At 38.2% G+C, this 23,609-nt stretch overlaps 1 protein-coding gene across 2 annotated transcripts in view; it reads left to right on the top strand.

Annotated features, from left to right (window-relative positions):
• The first annotated feature begins 1,145 nt into the window (after nucleotides 1–1,145).
• LOC122776171 (tumor protein p53-inducible protein 11-like) overlaps nucleotides 1,146–23,609 on the top strand; it is a 34,617-nt gene continuing 12,153 nt past the window's right edge. Inside the window, exons 1-3 of one of the 2 annotated variants that reach the window (XM_044036568.1) lie at nucleotides 1,146–1,328; nucleotides 7,187–7,258; nucleotides 23,437–23,576. In XM_044036568.1, the coding sequence (XP_043892503.1) occupies nucleotides 23,448–23,576 (129 nt within the window). In that variant the 5' untranslated portion in view covers nucleotides 1,146–1,328; nucleotides 7,187–7,258; nucleotides 23,437–23,447. Of the gene's footprint in view, nucleotides 1,329–7,186; nucleotides 7,297–23,436; nucleotides 23,577–23,609 lie in introns of both variants that reach the window. The other variant, XM_044036567.1, reaches the window with a different exon arrangement.

The raw sequence follows: 23,609 nt of genomic DNA, 5'->3' as shown, positions 1-23,609 counted from the left end.
TAGCACCATCACAAGAACTCCCATGATTCTTAAAATAAATAAACGTTATAGTATTATATTCCTGGATATTGGCAAACATGGCAACATCCCCGGATATTTATGTTTATTTGTTTTGCACAATGAAGAAAGATGTATATCTATTTCTGCATTGGTTATCTAACCAAGCGCTCCCTATATCAGCATATCGTATATTGTATATCCCTAACCAAAAAAACATCATTCATTTTTTTCTTTAGAAAACACTATTTTAATGTAATTCAGGGACGGGCCTTGCTTTTTGGACGCTGCCATTTTGCAGCATATTTCTACAGCAACCTAAATGGACAAACCAACAGTGTTCATTCATTCATTCATTGTCAACCACTTTATCCTCCACATGAGAGAACAGAGAGTGTGTTTCACATTCGAAGCTTACTGTGATAATGAGGCAGAATGACAAACTTGCTGGTATGTGAGGGCCACTGTAGTTCCCTGATGTGCTTAAAGAGAGGGGTGAGCATAAAAGTCCTCTGTCTGTTACAGCCATAGATTGTACATGAGAAAAAATGTACACTGAGTGAATAATTTCAGCTGCTAGTTTCAGGTCTCTTTCAGTAATGGTAGCACTTTTCTAGTCTGGATGACCACTCAAAGCTGCTTTACACTACAATTTTGCCATTCACCTATTCACTCACACTTTCATACAGCAGTGTTTCATTTCAGTTTGCAAAGCCACTACCATTCAAAGGAAAATAGACATTAAACCACAACACACATGAGTGGACATCAGTGTGATTGACAGCTGCATCATCCTATATGTGCCTGGTTGCAGGTGTTTGTGAAACGGAAGTTTAGATTCTGAAGAGTGACTTCACTTGCTTCTTGGTTACCGTCTACAATCATTGGGTGTCACTCATTCATACAGGACCTTTAATAAAATGTACCCTCTGTGGTACATAGACCTGCCCCTCTCTGTAATATTAAACATCAAGAATAATAATAGTCATTGGTGTGATTTCATTGTTTTAACACCTTCTTTCTCAATAGTTTGCCTTTCTGTTGACGGTGCAGATCTACTCTACGTATTACGGTAGAAAAAATAAATAAATAAATAAAAAAAAAAATCTGACGTGCGCTTCGGTGTGGGCGCAGGTCATTACGGTAATCGCCAGCGCTCTCACTCTCTCTCCCTCTCTTTGAGAAGTGAACGAAGCTCCGGGGTTTGTGGATAGTAAAAGCACGGAGCAGTACGATGACACACCGTCCTCCGCCTCTCTACTCACTCATCTAAACAACGACAAAACGTTCCACTGTGAAGCAAACTCTGGACTCCACTGCTGCTGCTCACTGTGAGTTAAACCCCTGATTTATATTTACTCCCGTCTTTCTCAACAAGCACTCTGCCACTTTGAAATGCTTTGGCGCTGCAATTTGTTCTGTGTCGCAGAGTTCAGAGCTAGCTGCGATTTAAGCTGTTTTCTCGCCGCTTCGTCGTAAAAGCTTGTGTCCACTTTGTGCGGGAGATATTTTATTTATTTATTTATTTATTTATTTATTTTTACTTTTAAATGTTTTGTTTGTAACAGTGGTCTGGTTTTATATGAGTAACGCTGCAAACGCTGGAGAAGTTGGGAGCATGTGGCGAACGGCTCTGTCAAAAACAGAAAAGAAAGGGGAAAAAAAAGAAGCAGTTGTGTTTGCGTGTGTCAGAAAAAAATCACTAAAAGTTCAAACTCCCTGTCGTTTAATTTCTTTTATTTTCCACCGTTAGGATAACCGGCTTATCTCTGGAGCTGCTACACCCCACCCTGTCACATTAACTGTAAAGTTATTTAGCAGCCAATAGGAAGCGTTTGCGAGGAACTATTTATTTAATTAATTTATTTGTTAAATAATTATTCAACATGACTTTTCCACGGACTTGACATTGTGGTTATAAAATAACATGTCTCTTATAAGTTACTTTTCAAAAGGATATAGCAGAATGACTCAGTTACTCGAAAAACATGATCTCGACGTGTTTGGTGTTCACATGAGAAAAAGTCTTCCACCAAACATGAGGAACACGAATGACACGTCGTAGAACACATACCTGCATCAAGACCAGCAACAACAAACCGCAATTCCACAAGTGTGTCCTGCTTTTGTAGCACAATAGTCAAAGGAATAAAAAGGGCAGAATATTTATATATACAGTAAATAAGTGTGAGTTTTCTGACGTATTGACATTAGATTTGAGTTGCAATATCATTTTTAAGTCGAGCTTCATAACAATATTCACTCGCTTTTTAGATTTAAATCAAGATGGAGCACCACACCTGATATTGCAGTGTTTTTAATTTGGCAAAGAATGGAGAACAATCAAAACATTGAATGAGTAATTGCAGCCTTATATTGCCTTTTTAATTTGAAACCATAAATTGCTCAGACCCAATAGAAAGTAAGAGTTTTATTTAATTCCTCAAACCATTGCTGCCACCATCAAGGACGTTATGTGTTTGGCAGCATTTGTTTGGCTGTTTGTGAGCAACATAAATAAAAAAGTAATTAAGACTGACTTGGATTAAATTTTCTTTACAGTATGTCACTCAGAAGAAGTTTTTTAAAGGCTTTCTTCGTGGAGTTTGCATGTTCTCTCTGTGTGTGTGTGTGCATGGGTTTTCTCAGGGTTCTCTGGTTTCCGGTTTCCTCCTACATGTCCAAAAACATGCAGAGGTTAATTGAGTGTGTGAGTGACTGGTTGTTCGTCTTTATATAAAGAAGAACACTGACACTCAGACGATCTGTCTCGGGTGTACCCCTGCCTTTTGCCCTATGTCAGTTGGGATTGGCACCAGCAGCTCTGTGACCCTCATGGAGCTAAAAGTGGTACACAATGGTTGGATGGATGGATACTGTGGGAAACATAGAGGCCTTGGCCTTGGTGCTTTCCCTAATTTCCATGTGAGTTTGTTCAGAACATTACCCGATTGCACCAAATTTAATAGATTCTTCCTTGACTCATGCCTTATCCTCACACATGGTTTAGTGGAGGTCTGTTTGTGTAGTCCTGCACACACTGATAAAATATAACCTCTTTGCTGGTTGACAGTGCCAAACACATACAGCTGTACATCTTTCAATATACACAGGCAGACATATACAGTTGGGTGATGTCTTCACGTGTCAAGTTATAACACTCAATAATCACAGTGCTTTCATATAACAGCTGGTTGACTAGGTGTACTTGGTCTTCTTGGGTTTCTTCTATCGTTTTGAAGAATGTTTTTCCCCTAGAGGCAAGAAAGAGAATTGTACAGTGTTTTCTTATCTGTGTTAGATTACGGTGATGTCATTTACATGCATGCAGCTTCATCTCATCTTCAGAAACTCTGTATATCTGTATATCACACTGCAATACGCTTTATAACAAATGCGGGTTCACACACTCTTCACTGTATTTTATCTGAATCTGTAGTAAAATGCATATGCTGCTTTTTACTATCAAGGCGTTGTTAGGTAAACTTCCTATGTATATGTTTCTAGCCTCTTGTCGCACCTCATCAGCAACTACAGCACCGGTTCTACCGCTCAACTTCTTTTAAATGTTCCCAGATTGAACTCTGCTTTCTCTGCTGTAAAATGGCTTGCTCTTTCTGCCCACCATGGACATGGAATGAGCCACAAAACACAATTTCACTCCAGACACTGCCTTCTTTAAATACATTCAAAGGCATTGTATGGACCGTCATGAAATACACATATTTTACATAACCTCGGATTAAGGATCTTCTCCGTATGGCCTGTATACTTCTGCACTTAACTTTATTGTATCTCTATTTTTTTACTCTCTTTTAATAAACTCCTAAAATATCTTGACCAGGACTCCCTGGAAGAAGACATATTGTATCTCAATGGGACCTTCCTGGCTAAATAAAAAAATTAAAATATCCAAGGCTAATTGACCACTGAAAATGTCATCCATGCACAATTACTGAAATGTTGTACCTGGTTATTGCTGCAAGACTTTCCCACACCCTCCTTTTTTGAAGATTTTTTTCCTACACATGCCTCAACCTATTTCAAACAATACACCCTGTTTATGCCCTGGACTATAACTAACTACTTGAACTGCACCCCTCCCCAAGTGTGCTGAAATCTTTTCATTAATAAAATGAAAGACGTGTGTTTCAATTCTCCCAGGAAATTGGAAGTAGCTTTTGGTCATTCTTAGCATCACGTGGCATGAGAGACAAACCTGACAGATCTGGTTTGTGTTGGACATGTCACAACCTGTCCTAAGTAGTTCAGTTATACTGTACTGCTCCCAGGCTGAACATGCTGTGTTCTGTGCTGACCTGCAGCTTACTTCTTGCAGTCTGCAGAGAAAAGTCAAAGGCAATGACCAGCTGTTTTTTTCCCCTCCTCAAAATAACACCTTTGCTTCATGCATGAACACGCCCACATTTCCAGTGGCACAACATTGCAACACACAACATGACCTAACCCAAGGTACTGACTGACCTGGGTCAAACAGGAGCCAACAACATGAGGGAAGCAACATGGTGGCTAAACCATTCTTAATATCTCACAAAAAGAAGTGACGCCCAGTGAGGAGACAAATGTGACACTGTGTGATCATCAGTCAATACGTCATCCAGACAGTGTGGGAGTGCAGGGGGATTCTAATTGGCTCAGGATCTAGGAACAAACTAAACAGGGTTTCTTCTGTTCCCATAGTGCCCATGGTGATACATTTTTCAGCATGGCGGAAAAAAATAATACGGTTTATGTGGAGTGAGCAGCAGTGACTGAAGCTGCACTAATGTAGGCATCGGCATTTTTTTGGGCTTCGGTGAGGTGGATGTTCAGTGGCATCGCTGTCATTTTTATCTCAAGCTTCATCATCAAAACATTAGATACTTTCACTGGTAACAGAGTAGCACTCTGCTGTGTGAATGCAAAAGCAGCTCCAGTAAATGGGTCAGATCTGTCCTGATGACCTTTTTTGTAAACGCTTGTGGCTGCACAATATTGTCACCCGAGCCAACACTTAAAGACTCTGGGCTTTTGTTGCAGACTCCTCTCAGTAATTGCTGTCATACAGAACAAAAACACTGCTCTGTGACTACCGTACAACTATCACACTAAAGTATTTTATGGCCTGTCTTTTCAAAGCAATGAAATTCACTACCAGTTATTGTTGATGGAAGCCGTACTCAATGTACTTCCAAATCAAGTGAGAAATGAGTTTAACCTTTTGGATCGGTCCCATGCACTCCACATAGACCAGATAAGAGACTCAAGTTGTTCTCAGTGCAGCTCCACTGTGAGGCTGATTTGGTCTTTGGAGAGCCATGCAGCAGCATGTATAGATGGTTGAGTGTGTGTGGTTTTAAAAGACACTGAAGCAAGAAGTAGCATGGAGTACAGCTCTAGGCCATCCCACAGTTTGTTCACACACTCCTGGCTTAGTACATGCTAGGTAGCCAAAGGTGATGCCCTTTTTTCCTTTAAATAAAATCCCTTTAGGGAATGATAACAATTTCTTCTACCTCTTGCCCCTGCCTCTCTAGCATGTTGTGAAGCTATGCCAACAAAAACAAAACTTGTTTACAGTTTCTTGTACTTACCATGAACTGGTCTTCGAGTATTCCCTGACATGATGTTTTCTGACATGTCTGTTTACTACTGTCAAGTGCTTAATAATATCCACAGTCTACAGTAGTGATATAACAGCTTTGTTTTGTTTTTTTCTTGAGGACAGCATGATGAGTCTTTGGCAAAAACATGTTAAGGTGTGTCCTATTCCATAGGGCTGGATTTTAACCAATATACGTTTTTATTTCAGGAAAACAAGCAATAACCAATGTATCAATTGTGTGCCACTGCCTCTCAAAGTAATAAACTGTATGCATTATTTATAACTTGGCTGCACAGTTTTGCTCTGACTAGATCAAATACAGTAGCACAAAGAGTGACTGTTGAGGATCTCTGCCTCAAGACTTAGTTCTGTGTTTATTCTTCTTTGGTGTTTCATGAGAGTTCGCATCTGTAATGTTGAGTTACTGCCTCCTTTCTCTTTGTCTCTTTTTATGTATTGTTTCTTGTTTATTTATATCTGATTAGTGCTGCAACTAACAGTCATTTTAATAGTTGATTAATATGTTGATTGTTCTTCCAATTTATCAAGAACACATTTGGTCCAAAACAAATGTCAGAAAATGTTAAAGTTTGATCAGTTCATCAGACTCCAACATCAAAATGATATATACGTGTGTGTGTATATATATACACACATACATATATGTCTATATATATATGTATGTGTGTATATATATGTCTATATATATATATATATATATATATATATATATATATATATATATATATATATATATATATATATATATATATGTATATATATATATATATATATATATATATATATATATATATATATATATATATATACACACATATATACACTTGTGTATTTATGTGTATACATATATACATACGGTATACACACACACGAGGGTATCCTCCCTGTTCTTTTGGTGGTTGTTGGTTTACATTTATTCTTTAAAATAGCAACAAAAATTATTTATCCAAGCGAGCTTTATTTAGTTTAATCTTTCTGCCCTGCCCTCTGTTCTCTCTCTAGGGACCAGCAATATTGTTCTTGCCACTGAGTACGACTTTCTTCCTGGCATCTTCGCTTTTAATTTCCTCCTGCCTGCTGCCTGGTCTGACAGACACTGGGTTAGCCATAGGCTTTAATAATGACCCGACAACACATGCGCTTGTGTTTATTTTCAGTGGACAGGATTAGAGCAACAAAGACCATATGTTGCCGTTCAGACGTTGTAGTTTAATGGCAATGAAAAGCTGCTCTGCTTATTGATTCTGTCAGGGTAAGTCAGGATCAGTGAAAAGTTTGTGAAAATCCATTTCGTTGTTGAGTGTTTATTGTGTTATTTCTGCTCAGGCTGCTTGGGCTATCAGTATACATTTGACAATGTCTCATTTTCTTTTAAACATTGTCAAATTGTCACTTCCTACTGTAACATTTAATCAAGCTTTTATGTTGCTTTTTTTTTTAAAGATAAAATACATTTATTGGGCTGTAATGGGACCTCTCTGGTCTGGTTAAATCAGTCTGTAAATGTTTTTTTTTTATTTTTTTTTATTTCAGCCTATAAAATGTGTTTTTTTTATTTGACAGGTAAACTTGAGGGGACTTCATAGGACACAAAACGAGCCGTGCCAGCAGAGACCATCATCATCCTCATTTGAGGTTAGGAACACAGTGTGAATTCCACATACCTGAGTTTAGTAAGTGAAAGCTTATTTTACCTTTTACATCACTGTTGTATTGTTGATTTGTGTAGGAACTGGTAAAATACCTGAATGAAATGCCGCTGTTTAGAGTCTGTATTATTCTCACCGTGAAACACTATGGGTTCGTCTGTGAATGCATGCAAGAGACCTTTTATATGGGTTCATATTTCCTGGTTAGCTGGTTATTCTGGTTAGCTGACCCCATTGGTAACCTTGGATTATCACTTCAGAGCCATTGCTGTTCAATTTGCTCAGTCCTCATCCTACACTAATTTTGTCTTTTTCTTAGTCAAATCACGACTATTGATTGATTAGGGCTGTAGCAGTTTTTGCAATATCATGTTCATGCCTTCTTTTCATCAGCCCATACATACTTGACAATGTGAAATAAATTAAATAATTTAGATCAGTAAACATACTCTCATCATAAATGTAACTGTAATAAATCAAACTGTCTAAAAGTTGGAAGCACATTTGTCCTGGTGTCCCCCATAGACTGTGGCCGAGGGCACACACAGTTTCGTAATAAACTAGAGAAATCTGGAACTGTGGCAGGATTGCCACAAAATCAACAGTTTCTCCCTTGAGCCATAACCCAGAACCCCAACATTTAATCAAAATCTTTGTCTTACTATTTAAGTTATGATGCTCAACAGACAAACTTGGCCAAAAACCTAATCTCTTTGGCAGAGGTAATAAAAGTGGATTGTTGTCACAATAAAGGAAAAAGAATCATAATGTGGATCTTGTGCCGCCGTTATTGTAGAGCAGTGTGCGGAGCATTGATTTGCCGCCTCGGCAGACAGGCAGAGCTCAGCTGGTACGCTGTGAGTTTCCGATTTCACTGTGAGGAGCATGCAGATTCTAACATGCCCACTGCATGTAGAGTGACGTGTACATGTACCAGGATCGGGCTCACTGCCCATTCTCTACAGATGCACACATCTGGTATCAACCAAAATAAAAATGCTTCCTCCTTGTCCAAGGACACCATGGCTAACAGTTTTTACATTACAACAACTTTTTTGAAATACTCAATTAGCAAAATATGTGGTTTTGGATACCTATTTCAAAAAACATTGCATTTGTTTTTGATTCCATCTTTGATTCCACTCCATAAAATCCTGAGGGGAAAAAAAACTGAGGAAAAAATATCTTCAGCAGCTGTGCTAGAGAGGCTCTACAAGAAAGGCTTTGTTAAGAATGAGCTCTGTGGTTCATTTGCCCCATTAATTAAAATACAATTCAAATAATTAAATGTTATGACACCACACAGTTGCCTCAAAGCATGCTGCTTACTAATTTTTCATGGACTTGGATGATTTATGTCAATAATTTTTATACTTTTTTTTAAACTGGATCCATTACTTTAAAGTGTACAGTGGCAGTACATGACATTTACAATATAAATGTTGACATATTTTGGTTTACAGAGGTCAATTAGTATACGTTTATTGTGATTTTGCCCACATTTGTCATATTGGAGTAAATCTATCAGTGAGCCAGTGTGTCTTAGTGTTATGAGGTTTGTTTTTTTTTTTTTTGGGGGTTTGGTTGCTGGATTTCTGCAATAACAGAGTCATGGGAGTGAGCCACTTGATCTGCATGGTATTGTAATCATGCAGTTTTAACTGGACTCTAGCCAATGGCACATACCGTGGGTAAATGACCAAGGAGACAAATGCAACATTTTTCCTGATTAGATATCAATCTCATAATGCTTGGAACATTGACCATCTTGTGGAGGCAATGATTTGCTGCTGGCTCAGGTTCCCTAATTTGTTTCTGTGTAAACTCAGCTGAGCCCTCATGGCATTTGTGGTGCTCAGTTAAAACCTGATTAGCAAGCTGCGTGGGTGTATTCACATTTACAAAGAGGCAGCTTTGGCATATCTTAGGATGTGTTAACAATATAGACCATGACAAAACTGGCATCACTGACACTGATTAAGAAAACCTTCTGCCTGATAGTAAGTTGGAAATATTAGAGTTGTTTCTTAATACAAATACACCATTCAGTATCAGTTTCTGGATGCATTGAGCTATGTTTTTAATGGAAAAGGGATAATTGTTTTTGTACACTCGTGCAATACGCCTCAACAGACATTACTGATAAGTTAATTTGAATTAAAATCAACTGTCTGATCCAGATCCGATCTTTTTACTATTGAGTTTGTGCCGAGTCCCAATCAAGGAGGTCACTGAAATAAATCAGTAAAATAAATATTCCTGACTGAAGTATACATCATCTCTCCTGTATACTGCTGCTGTGAGGCTGCACTGCTGGTAGAGACAGAGCTAGGAAGAGAGGGAGCAGGGGCGTAACCTGCTTTCCAACTGAACCAGAGCTGTATTTGTGTGCAACTTAAAGTTAAACTGTGACTGTGAAAATGTTACTTCTCTTCATGTTTGTACATAATGTAGACATTCTGGTATATAAAAAAAACTGTTCAACAAACACAAATAACTATTTCTGATGTAGATTTAGTGTTTCTGTGATGTTTAACTGCTCAACAAGTCAGCACAGTCAGAGTCGGAATGCGTGTGTGTGTGTGTCTGTGTGTGTGTGTGAATCAAAAAAAGGTATCTTACTACATTATGACCAATTATATCAAACTTATCTGACATACATAAAGCTCTGCTACAGTCTACAGCTGAGCTACATGGGTGAAAAAGTAGCCAATAGCCAGTGTTTGTTGAAAGTGTTAACTTGCAGCTAATATCATTGTATGGTGTGATAACTGATCTCAGATCAGGTGAAAGTAAATGCCCAGATCAGCTCCAATCCGATAATTGCGACTGGGACATCCCTACTCTTAACATTATACAATCTAACCATTTGTGAGGTTGTCTTGGGTTTCAGGCTTCATTTGCATTTCCTGCTAAATTAGAAGTATAATGGAAATTCTGTCTGTCACCTGATTACTTCGCTTAGTCCATTACTATCAGCATACACAGTAGACTACATAGCTGCATAGCTGCTGTAATTAAAACAATTTTTTTATGAATGACAATGAATGTTTTTAAATATTCTCCGTGGAGTCTAGAAGAAGGTTTTGTTTATAGTGTGGTTGTAATATTCAGTGTTTCAGTACCTTTACCATTTGCAGTCTGTCTGCAGTGTGGGGGACTGATGGATGCAGAATCCAATTTTGAATAATAAGTATGCACCTGTGTGTATTGCACTGTTTGTGGAAGGTGCTCTGCTTACTGATAAAGGGCATTGATTCAAGTGTTTCTGTCATTGGATCAGAGCAGGATAACAGAAGTATTGTCAGTCTGCTGTGATGATGTCTCTTGTTTTAGACAGAAGGGTAGGTGGAAAAGACACTATCAAGATCTATTCTTGATACTTTAGTGATACTTTACTAAAGTCTAAATGTCTTGCAAGAAAAAGGTTTAATTAGTCTCAGGATCAAAAACATTATGGCAGATAAAGTTAAGGAACATGGTTATACCTAAATTTAAAACAAAAACATAAACCTAAGACATTACATATAATTTCAGGATGTGTAATCAACCCATGAAGTAATTATTAGGGTTGCAGGGTAGTTGGTATTGAAGGTGATTTACATTGTTGGGGCACATACTGTTTTTCTTTTTTACAACCATAAAACCCTTTGGTTCTTTTTCACATAGCAATAGCACTGAAAATGATCTCATTAGTTAGCCCCATGTAACAGCAGAGCAGTCACATCACACAGGAGTGGAGTCTCATCACTCGAAATCAGACTGGTCGGATGATAAGAAGGGCTCTCAAGCAGACGAATATGCAATCATATATGCAGTCATTTTTTTGTTGTTGAGGTTACTGCCTTATATTTTTGACCTCATTGACTCTAAAGCAGAGGACACACACTCTATGACACTATCTGAGATGGTTACTTGACCCAGCTTTAAGTCATGACTATCTTGTGTAGCTCGTAGTATTAAAAAGAGATGGCACAGCTGTGGTATTTGCTGTTCTGTTTGTCCTGATATTTTGCAGTGTAAGGCGTAAACGGAGCAATTCTTTTTTCACATTGGCCATCTGGCAAAAGAACTGTCAGCAAAATGGAAGATGGTGTACTTGTGTGCATCTGGGCCAATATTCAAAAGCTGATGTGCACCTGCACACGGTAATGTTGATGTCAGGGTATGGTACTGTGAAATCCTCTTGTTGGCTCCTTTGAACTTTGTAGGCAACAGAAGTGTGTTTATTGCTCTGTGAACCAAACCCAGAGTGTGTGTGTGTGCATCCATTACTAAAGTAATTCCTGTAATGATTAGCATAGGATTATATGACGATCTCTCCTGTCCGTGTTGATGAGACGGGGTGACACTGCAATGGATAAAAATCAAATATTTAATGTCAAAATATGTAATTGGCAACATGATGGATATTTTATGGATCTGTTTTTGACCTTCACTGAGCAATTATTTTCACATTCAGATGGTGCAGATTGATCCTTTCAAATTAGTGGTCCTCATTCATCACTCAGCGGGGGCTGCCTCGCAAACCTGGTAGCTCCTTAGCACTCCTCGGGAAGGAGTATCGAAGTTGAAGGCTTTAAATAATGATGTTATGGTATCTTATTATTCATTTATACAGTTGTATTTGTTGTGAGCTGGTATTTATGTTACTGCTAATGACATACAGAAGTACTTCAGTATGGTATGACTTCAAAATATCAGAGAGATTGCATTTCTGCTCCATAAGTGCTCGGGGCTGCAGGAGGTGAGGAGACGGAAAGCAGTTTCAGTTGCTGTAACACTTACTCACTGAGATGGGACGAAAGAAAATGTTCCCAGCCTTGTGGTTTTCCCTAGTTACATGAAAGCATGTCTGCTCTACTTTAAGTAATTGCAGATCATCATGCTCCCTTTTGAGATCTGAGAAGCAGAAGACTGTCGATAGGAAAATTGGAAAGATGGCATAGACTTCATGGTTGGTTAGAAAACAGGAACACCATGATGTCACCTACATTTGTGGCTGTACAACATACGATAATGATGACAGTGTTCTGCGACTCCACAAATCTATCGCAGAAGATCAGTTTTGCCTACAAAATGTTAGAATATTTGATTATTTGCTGCAATGTTTTTTGTTTTTTGTTTTTTCTTAAGCTAATCAGAACTTGAAATGTGAAAAGTTGGGAACTTCAGTCTAAAGATTGTGTTTCCTACTTAACAGACCTCTGATATACTATGACATGCAATGTGTGGAAATATAACACAATATCAAAATCCTTCTTTCTTATTGTCTGTCTTATTATTACAGACATAAAAAGTAACACAGCAGGTAACATCTAATTGTTGGCATATTCTATGCTGTTACAGTCATATAGTCGCAGCAAGGCAGGCACATTTACCTATTTGGGAATCAATTATATTAACATTTTAAGAATATACTAGATAACATATACCATTACAGTCTATAGTTTAAAATTATATGGCATACCACCAAGCCATAGTCTGCATTTGATGGCTGTTTAAAGGGAAAAAAATGGATTCCTAGATTTATTGATTTGTGTTCTTTTTCATTTATGATCATCAAACTCCATGATAACGCCTCCAGAGATTCCCTCTTATTTGGAACAAAAGTTCTCACTCACTCACAGACTAATAACTGTTTCGTTGGTCAAAGTTCGAGGTCACAGTGGGCTTACAAAACAGATATTTGGCCTCTTGACTGTTATATTCCTTAAGTCAACATGTTAAATTAGTCTGGGAGAAACTGCTTTGTTCTCAACAGAGATGTACTGCTGAGCTGTAACTCCAGTTAAAAAAAATATTTCTCTTCAGGAGGGAAAAAACAGAACTGTCACTAATACTGATCATTACCAGTTGCAAGCCTCCTTTTATGCAGCGATACACATATCTCTTACAGTTCAAGTTCATATTTATCAATATTTGGTGTCTGTCTGTATGCATGTATGTATGTATGTATGTATGTATGTATGTATTTTTAAAATCCGTAAGAGATGCATCTAATTATTTCCCACAAGTGAAAAACCACAACTCCAGCAGTGCAAGTCACCTTAATCCACAAAGTGCAGCAACAGAACCCTTCTATTATAATTGTGTTTCTTCTCCACTGAACTGGGTGAAAATAGTGTGTGTGCAGACTATTATCTACTAACTACTGTTTGTTGTGCGTCATGAAAGCCTGCCTCATTGCATCATATAATTGGTCTTTGCTAACAGTTACCACCGGCAAACAGGATTTGACATCTGGTATTTCAAACGTTGACTCCAAAATATCAATGTCTTAGTTTCTTTTGACTTATCGTGAAACATTCTGCATGTTAATATTGTTAGGTCAGTCTAAATTCCTTGAGATAAAGTATGTTGTGATTTGGTATGTTGTGATTTGATACACTTCACTAATGTTGTGATTTGATACACTTCACTAATGCAGCCATTCCCAAACTTAAGTGTGCCAGTGCCCACTTTGTAATCTGAAAATCCTCTGAGGCCCTCTCAAACCGTAAATTATGACTCTGATCAACACAAGACTAGGATCAGTAATTCCCATATATATTATTGTTTTTTGTGAACATTGGAATACAAAGGTTCAGTGCAGATAAATAATCAGTCCACTTCATTTCTGAACTTGCATATCTTTCAACACATTCTCGTGGTTATTATAGCCGGATTACCATCTATTATTTTAAGGGTTTAGCTTCACAACAAAGTGCTCACTCTCCAAGTGTGACTGACACTGGATACTTACACTTAAAATATATTGTACATATTTTCCCGCAATATGAAACTTAATTACAAAAGTGGAAATTAAAAACATTTATATTTAATGACCTTTCACGGCGGGCCACACGGTGGTGTAGTGGTTAGCACTCTCGCCTTGCAGCGAGAAGACCCGGGTTCGAGCCCCGGTTGGAACAAGGGCCTTTCTGCATGGAGTTTGCATGTTCTCCCTGTGTGTGCGTGGGTTCTCTCCGGGTTCTCCGGCTTCCTCCCACAGTCCAAAAACATGCAATGTGGGGATAGGTAAATTGGACACTCTAAATTGGAGTGAGTGTGAGAGTGAATGGTTGTTTGTCTCTATCTGTGTGGCCCTGCGATGGACTGGCGAACTGTCCAGGGTGTACCCCGCCTATCGCCCGATGTAGCTGAGATTGGCACGGCACCCCCCGCGACCCTCTGGTTGAGGATAAAAGCGGTAGATGATGACTGACTGACCTTTCACGGCCCGCCTGCAGTACCGCCATGACCCACACTTCGCTGGTCTAATAATTTCTGCAGCTAATTACTAATTAAGTTTCATTATTAACTCTGCAACTAATACTAATATCACTCAAATATATTTAGGTATTGCAAGCAGTGTATTGTGTATATATATGTGTTATGTGACAAATAACCATAAAATACTACACATAGTGTGTAGTATTGCTTTGCAGTTTCATAATAATAGATGTTCATAGCTTTTTTTAGATTTGGCAGATATTTTGTTCCATTAATAATAATGAAACTGAGAATCTGCTTGTGACCTGCCCTCCTGAGTGATTGTTCTTATCTCATTTCTTTGAGTCATAGTGACACCATAATTACATGTCATTGCAGAGATGAGCAAATGCACAATAGCCCTAATAATTATGTAAGTAGTAATAATTACTAGTTGGCTGTGTAGCGGATCTGGCTTCGTTGGAGTGCATGTTTTGAAGGCAGGTCCTCGGTCACATCTCTCAATCTCGATGTGTGCTGGATCCCTGCTGAACATCGATAGTTTAGCTCCTTGGAGGAGTTCCTTCATCTCCTCACCGTGTCTGTGCATTAACTGTCAGCTCTGCTCTACCTCAACACTACTTTGCTATTTCTGAGTTGGCTTCACAGTGAGCCTGCGATGTCAAGATGACTCCAGACATTAAAAAAAACCACACTGATGCTCCTTGGCAATTACTTTTTACCACTACAGCGCCCCACCCCCACTGAGGTTCTTTGCCCCATATGAGCATATAGCAGTTTTATAACAGTTATAATTATCCACCTGTGTGTCTGACACACCATTCAAGTATACATTGTGCTTGTGTATTTTCCATAAAAACTGCTAAGCAGTGCCAAGTCATATTGCATATTGACAGCATACATTTTAATTCTTTATTCACAACACCCGTCTTTCATTTTAATTGTACTGCCCCTGAGAGTGATCCAGTATGGCTATTTTATGATGCTAACTTCTTATTGTATATCTGTGTTTCGAAAAGTTTACAGTTTGCATTTTGCAGCCATGCAGGCGGAAATACATTCTAGCTCAGTCAGAAAGATCAGAAAGTGTTGTGCATTATTAAATGTATAGTATTTTCAAGTCCAGAATGTACAGTATTTACTTGCGTATGTGTGAAAAATACAAAATGATGTATTCCATTATGCTGTTTTCCTCCTTGTACTTGATATATAGAGGAGAAGTAGTGTTAATGCAAGGGGAGAATTGATGGCCTGCCTTCATTATAATGAAGAACCCACAGGGAGTCATCAGAGACGCAGCTGGACTGCTGTCTTGTCAACCCTATCATTAACCACTATTCTTACAGTTGAGTGCAGTGGATGAAGCATGCAAAAATTGTTCAGACAAATGCATTTTGACTTCATATACCATACCATTTGGTTTTGATTGTTTTAAAACATATTTCCATTATTGAAATCCTTGCCTTAATGGATATAGTCGTAACATCTCTGTATTTATGATTACTGGTGTTCTTGGCTTTAATTGTGACTCCCCAGTGGTCACCACTCTCACATGTTCACATAATCACTGTGAAGTAATTCAGCCAACATAAGTGTAAATTTCCCTCGCTTCAGTGTTATGCAATAACCGAATATTAGACAGGGAGACTCCACATCATAGGAATCATTAATATGAGTTCATTCCATGTGAACGGTCCCCAGATGATTTAATCTGTTTGTCTCGATACAGTAATCCATTGATGGTAACTGAGGAGCAGTTCTCCACAGATGGTCCACATGTACAGATCGTCTCTGTGTTGTATAGAATACAATTTCCAGAGCATGTATTAGTGGCCTGTTCTGACTCAAGACAGGAATTCACTGCTGTCTCCATTGCCTGTTGTTTACTGCCAGCTGTGACCATCGCTGCCTTCTGTATTCATCCGTTTTCTGTGACCTTTTACCACAACTGAACCTCATTTGTTATTATCATAGCATTAGGGCCAGCAGCAGCAGTCAGGATGGGAATATATAGTGTTAGGATATTATTTATTATATTAGTTTTGATCCGTTGATTATAGAAATTTTAGCCACAGGATATCTGACATCAATTACAACTAGATGATTTCATCATCCATTACAGTGTTTGACTGTAATAACACTATACTGCCAATTTAAGTGGACTAAGCCTAACCCTGACTTTAACTAATTCCCACATTTCTTGTTCTGGTTGTGTCAGAAGTACATTGATTCTACATTTGAGGCTACATTTCCTTGTGATGTATAGTAATCATACATCCGTACTGTGTATAAAAATGGACGTAGTCTTTTGGTGAAAACAAACTCCTGTTGTGAACCCTCAAGATTCACTGTTTTGATTGGTGTGTTTTTAAAAGAGGAAATTTACAGACTTTACCCAAAGCAGACATCTGTTGTATGATACCAGATGTCAATCTCACTGGTGTCCACTCTAGTGTCATACTTTGTCTATTTTCCTGTTAATGTGGACATAATGTGATCAACTAGTGATTAAGAAGACCAATAACTTCTCAGGGAAATGTTTACTGACATTATAAATCAACTGAGGAGGAGGCACATTTTTCCTTGGTCTTTAGACATTCAAACAGAGTTCTTTTTTTGCAACCACGTGACAGATATCTCTGTCTTACTGGGCTCCACTTTTCAAACTGGAGAGTTTCCAATTTCCCTTTAAGTTTATGGGTTTAATTTATTTTATCTTGTCTGCTCTTGTGGGTGGAATAATAAAAAGGAAGACCTGTCACAGGAAATCTTAACATACCATGATGCACAAACTCAAGTGGTGGCAGGATCAGCCCACCTTGTGCATACCGCACTGAGTCATTCAGCTGCTCATAGCAATGCTTGGTTGGACATGTAATGACTCTGAAGCTATAATAAGGTCATATACCTTGCAGTCTTCATCGAATTTTCCTAATTCTTCTACGCTAAAAGCTTCCCACAAGCATTTCTTTACAGGTTTTGTTGTTCTGGCAATGAAGTCTTCATATTTTAATATGGGGTTCAGTAAAAGCTGCAGAAAAATCGCAAAGTTGATTTACAGTATATAACAAAACATTACAAAACTCTACAGTAAATGGAAGACACGGTTGGTGTCTGACATTTACTTGATGTATTGCAACTTGTTTTTGTGGGATGGATGACTATATTTGTGAACAAAGAGTAAATGACACTTCATTCTCCTCTCTCATTCTCTTCCATGGCTCTCTGCCTCCCTCCATCCCTCTATCTTCCAGACACAAAAAGAAAGAACTCGTATATCATACATACTTGCCCTTTCATCCAGACCTCTCTCCTGGGTGAGTGTGCATGTGTGATGTGCAGGTGAGGGAATATGGACAGGTCTTAGAAAGTAGATATTTGGAGTTTGGAAACAGCAGATGAAGATGCATTAAATCCAAAATGAATTGACACTGGATCAAATGTATGTCATGTCTAGAAGATGTTGTCTTTGCTGATATTTGTGTCCTGTGTGTATACTGTATATACTGTCCCGCAAATAATGTTGTCAAAGATTTGCAGTACCACACATATGCATTTCGTCACCCAAAGTATTTCTGTCAATTAGTTTCCCTTTAAATAACACTCAAGTCTTCCACTCTCGATGTGTGTGCAGTGCTTGACAGCTGTATCACTGATCTGCTGTGTCTCATACACCTCAGTTGTTTACACAAGGAGCTTGTCTGCTGTGTGCTCGCTGCAGAGCAGCTGCTGTGTGACATAGTTTGCATTTAAAAATTGGCATGAATTTTTAAAATGCCTCTGTACTCAAGCTAAATGCCAGGACTTTAAGTATGAAGCTGTGCATCTGCAGTCCTGCAAAGGTTTTTCACATTTTTTCACTGAACCACCACTATGAAGTGGAAAAAAAAAGAAGAAACATCACATCAACACATCTTTTCCCTGGTTTAAAGCGTCATCCTCAGAGGAAAAGGGGGTGGCTTTAATCTGTAGCATCTCTGACACAAAGAAGCACCTCCTTAGCATTGTAAGGAAATATTGACTCCAACAAGTGTCAACAACTCCTGATCTTGTTCTAATAGAACATGGCAGATTGGATTTGCCTGTGTGCAGTGTAGAAATAAACTGCTTTATAGCTTCATCTTTCCCAAGAATTGCTGTTAAAAGACTCCCTCACAAAGTGCCTTTCAATGTGTCGAGCAACAGAAACGGACAGAAAAAAATAGCCATTCGTCTTTCCTCGCATGTCTCGCACCTGCAGAATATTCTTGTGTTGTGGACACTGTTAGTTTGTCAGCAGTGTGAGTTGTTTTCGATGTCTGCTGTTGATGGCCACAGCAATGCTCTGACTACCTTGGTTTTGTGTGCTCCTTTTGTCCTGTTATGTAGTAAATTCAAAATCTCCTCCTAAATTTACAAGCGACAGTGAAAATCAGTTGTAATCAAATTCTGATTATACAGATCACATTCACACGAGCGTATCGCATCATGCTTTTAATGCGACTGTCCTCTGAAAATGCACACATCTGTGACCACATTCCTCCGCTGATGGTTGGCTGTTCTGTCGGTGCAGGTGGATGATAACACTCAGCGCATTCAAAAGCCAACATGACCGTTGAACATGACTTTACAAGAGCCTGACATTTCATTCAGGATTAACTGGCCGTACTTCTTTCTAGAGGTCGTGGGGTAAAGGATGTGTTGTCTTCATAATCCACATCAACCAGAGCGTCAAACATGGTGGCAGAGAGACTTGGAGACTATTGGTCTTATGCTATTTATGGAAAAAGCAGAGGAGATGAGCGTGCTGTAAAGCCGCCTTCTTATTTTGAGTAACGCATTTTGTTCACAGTTGATTCTCTACACCCACGCACTGCTTTGTTCTTAAATTTGATGAATTTATCTACATACGTACGTGTGTGTGTGTGTGTGTGTGTATATATATATATATATATATATATATATATATATATATATATATATATATATATATGTATGTGTGTATATATGTATATATGTATATGTGTATATATATATATATATATATATATATACATATATTTATATATACATATAAAAATTTGTCACCAAACAGATGTATCTTTTTTCCTATGTTTAGCAACTTCATTTCCACAGCACATGTTCTTTTACAAAACCTGTGGAAAGTAAAGTATTGTTTGTTACTTGTATTATCACTGATGCCCAACTATCATTCCATAATCCATGTACACTGACCTATGTGTTGTGTGGAAAGTGTCAGGAATGTTGTTGTGTTTACGGGCTCTGTTGCCTCATCCGTTCAGACTCTTTAGGCACAACTGGTATCTACTGTATGTCTTAAGGAAAATCGTTTATCTTAGAGGCCAGTATATGTAGAGATGTAAAGATTTTGTTTTCTGCTTTTGAGGCTTTTAAAGCTGTGTTATAGCTTAGAATATTGAGCATTTTGTGTTGTTGCATGGTTGCATTGATGTTTTTTTCTCTCTCTGTGGAATACTTTCCTCGTACATAGAGCAGTGGTTCAATAATTGCTCTTGTTTAACTACACTAGGGTACTACCCTATGGAGTAGGGCCAACTGATTTTATTGAAATAAAATTGAGATCGCCATATAGTTGAGTGCAATATTCAAATTATCTTCATCATCTGCACATGAAAGGGTGACCTGACATTTGCTATAACCTTTCTTAGCCACCCTTGTTAGACGACGTTTTCATCTGCTCTATCTGTGTTGGAATTTTAATCTCACCTGCCAAAAATTGTTCTTGTGTTTCAATTTACCTGCTCCTTATAACAGCTCTCCATTTATTATCCCCTGTTTTCACAAGTTTACATACTACATTTGCAGTCTGATCTTGGTCTCCTGTATGTATGTTGCACAAATGTAACATTAGCAGTAGACAACACATTATCCTTACTCTGTATTCACATTTGAAATCTAAATATCAAGACCTCGTATGGCAGGAGTGCAGGCATTTTGCCTCTGGGCTCAATGTAGCCCATGAGACAGTTTGATCTGACCCACAAGGCCGTTCATACATATAGAACAGCAAACAGATTCCCATGACAACATCACAACTTGAAAAAATGTTGATCATTTCCAGCTGTATATGTCTGTGTTGTTCATCGAGTGAAGTGTTTTGTGTCATCACAGAGATGGACTTTGATGCAAAATATCACTTTCCAAGAGAAACAAAAACATTTTGTAAATACAATTTTTTTTTTGTGAGGATACGTTCACAATGAAGAAACTCAATCTTCAGTGAATTTAGATGCAGAAACCTCATTTAGAAGGCAATTGTTTAGAGTGCAGTTGAGCTGCTTGAATTTGACAAAGTAATATTCTGAAGAGTTGGTTTGTCTGAAAAAGAGCCAAAGATGAAACCACAAATATAACTAGTCAGACATGTCATGACTTTGCAAGCCGCTCTCACTACATGACTTACTCAACCTCAACAAATGCCTGCTATAATATGTGAATATGTTGGTGTGTTTATATGAAATCCTTGTATTTGGCACATGAAAACATTACTTTTGCTATGCCTTTAAACAAAGAACCAGGTGATTAATACTTTTGAGAAGAAATGCACTAACGTTTGTGTCTATGTTCAGTAAAACCTTCCGCGTTTTACTCTGATATGCTCAAAATTGACTGATCCTAGAGAATCTGAATTCAGCCTGAGGATGAGTATACCCCAGTCTTAAAGTCACATTCTAACAAGATGATACTCATTTGCGAAATGTGTCTCTAATCCAGTTGACTGAAACCGATCAAAGTCTCTTAATGTATCCTAAAATGCCACTTATTGGAGCATTTAGAAGATCGACAAAGTAGCAGCAGCTCACAACAGAGACCTCATTATCAAAGGTGGTTTCAATCATGAAAGGTATTTTGCTTTCAATAATGAAGATGCGAGCAGTCCATTGTCAGTTGCTAGGCAACTGCATCGGAATTACTGATAGGGAAGGTAGGGAAAGGCAGAAACATGCAAGTATTCTGGAATGACAGAAATGTGCAGTTTACCAGTGCATTCAGTAATGGATGTTGGTGATTGTCACAGAAAGGGTTATTGAGGTGGAGCCGTTTAGGAAAGGAAAATGCAGGACAGGTAAAGAGATTAGTTCCCTCTCTGAGCCTTTTAAAGAAAACGGAAGACATTGTTCATATAATTGTAGGCACAAAACGTTGTTTGGTTTGTAAAAATGAATGTTGAATTGAAAGAACTTGTTATCCTTTTGTGGCCCATTTATTGATAGTATTGATATACTATAAAACCTATATGCTTAATCGGGTTAAATTATGCAATTTTATTTTTCAAGATGTATGCTGTCCCTCTAAAAGTCCCGAAAGAGGTGTAGGACTATAAAATCAGTGTGGAAACCAGCAAGTTTACTCAGTAATTCATTCATTCATTTATCTGTTGGAGAAATTGCACGGTAGAGCAAGTAAACTGTGGATCGACTAATTATTAAAAAAAAATAATAATAAAAAAAAAAAATCAATCAATATATAATAAATACAACCATATAACCTCATTAAAGTTACTGCATTTGGATTTTCATTGGTTTTCTCTTGCTTGCCACTGACCAAGGCACAAACTATAAATATTATATTCTAAATGAATTACTCATATGAACTGATAATTACAATTTTAAATGAAATCTAAAATAAGAATTTGTTAATTATAAATCAAATTGTGTGTACTGGAAGACTAACTGTTTTCTGTCTGTTCCCCTCCTTTAACTGCACATTTGTGGTGTTCTTATAGAAAACCAAACATCCAGGGACTTAATATGGCTTAAAATGATGGCATCAGATGGCTTCTTAAGCTGCCAAGATGGTGTAGCGCAATCCAGTGTGTGTAAGTGTTGATGTGCCAACCTCTTACGCCATGATGGAAAATTATAGTTTCATGTGTAGGATGACACCTTCAGAAAGGAGTCCTGTTCGCTTAAGCTCGATTAGGTTTGCTTCCACACTGTGGAGACATTGGCACTTTTGTCTGTGTAAACTTTAAGGTGGCCGTCTTTTCTTAATTGATATGAATGTGTATTATATATTCACTGTTGAATTATTTGAAGTGTACATCAGATGAATAATTTGCGGACTGGCAAATATCAACCATAAGCCGATGATTCGTGACAATTAGAACAGCCCACGTTGTGGTGCTGTGACGCATTTTGGCAACATCTGGACAACAAATGGACACTTGGGAGATGCATCCTAAGCATTAGCACTGCGTGGTGGTTTGCTTGAGGCTTTTTTAGGAACAACCTTTTCACTGCTTGCTGCCACCTTGTTGGTCTCTCTCACTGAGGTAATGCTGATGCTACAGTTCTGCTCCATTATGAACCGCAGAAGCCCATGCGGTATAAACCATTAATCCATCTATAAATGCAAGGACATTTCAATGTTCCAACGGTTCACTTGACAGGCTTCAAACTTGGCAGGTGACTCACAAAGACTTCCAGGTTGTGCAGTGCAGACTGATGTGGTTTGGATAAGAATCATAAATGGTATCGGTGAAAAGAAAATAGCAGGCACATACAGAATGGGTACTGCACTAGTTCAAGTTCATTCATTAAATTGATTTATTGCCCAGCCCTAGTTGGCTTCTCAGTTGACCTGCAGGACATATGGCTCCAGCTTCTTGTCCAACCTGGTGTTTCATTGGTTGTTTTTTTTTAGTTATTTGATCCATTTTATGTTATTAAGTTGCGTAAGTCAAGTCCTCAAAAGGGATAAACAATAGGTTTTCAAACACTGTGTAGTGTCTACCTTGGTGAGAGGGGTAAAACATAAGAAAAACACACATGTTATGCACAACAGTAATGAAAAACTTAAAATACATTGAATTTTAATAATATCCCCATTTTCTTTCCCACCTCTTTCCCCATTTCCTGATCTCATTTTGGCCACAGTGCTTGCCAGTGTAGATTCTCTAAACTCTCTTTCCACTTCTTTTTTTAGGTGTGTGCACCATGGTGTCGAAACCTCACCCTCCTCTGATGAAGAAGCACAGTCAGACAGACTTGATAAGTCGCCTGAAGAGTCGGAAGATCCTTGGAGTTGGCGGTGAGGACGATGATGGCGAAGTGCACCGCTCAAAGGTCAGATTAATGCACTTGAATGTATTCCATTCA

The sequence above is a fragment of the Solea senegalensis genome, linkage group LG10 (assembly GCF_019176455.1).
Source record: "Solea senegalensis isolate Sse05_10M linkage group LG10, IFAPA_SoseM_1, whole genome shotgun sequence".
NCBI lineage: Eukaryota > Metazoa > Chordata > Actinopteri > Pleuronectiformes > Soleidae > Solea > Solea senegalensis.
The sequence above is the reverse complement of the archived record's forward strand: the minus strand, read 5'-3'. Positions and strand labels throughout refer to the sequence as shown.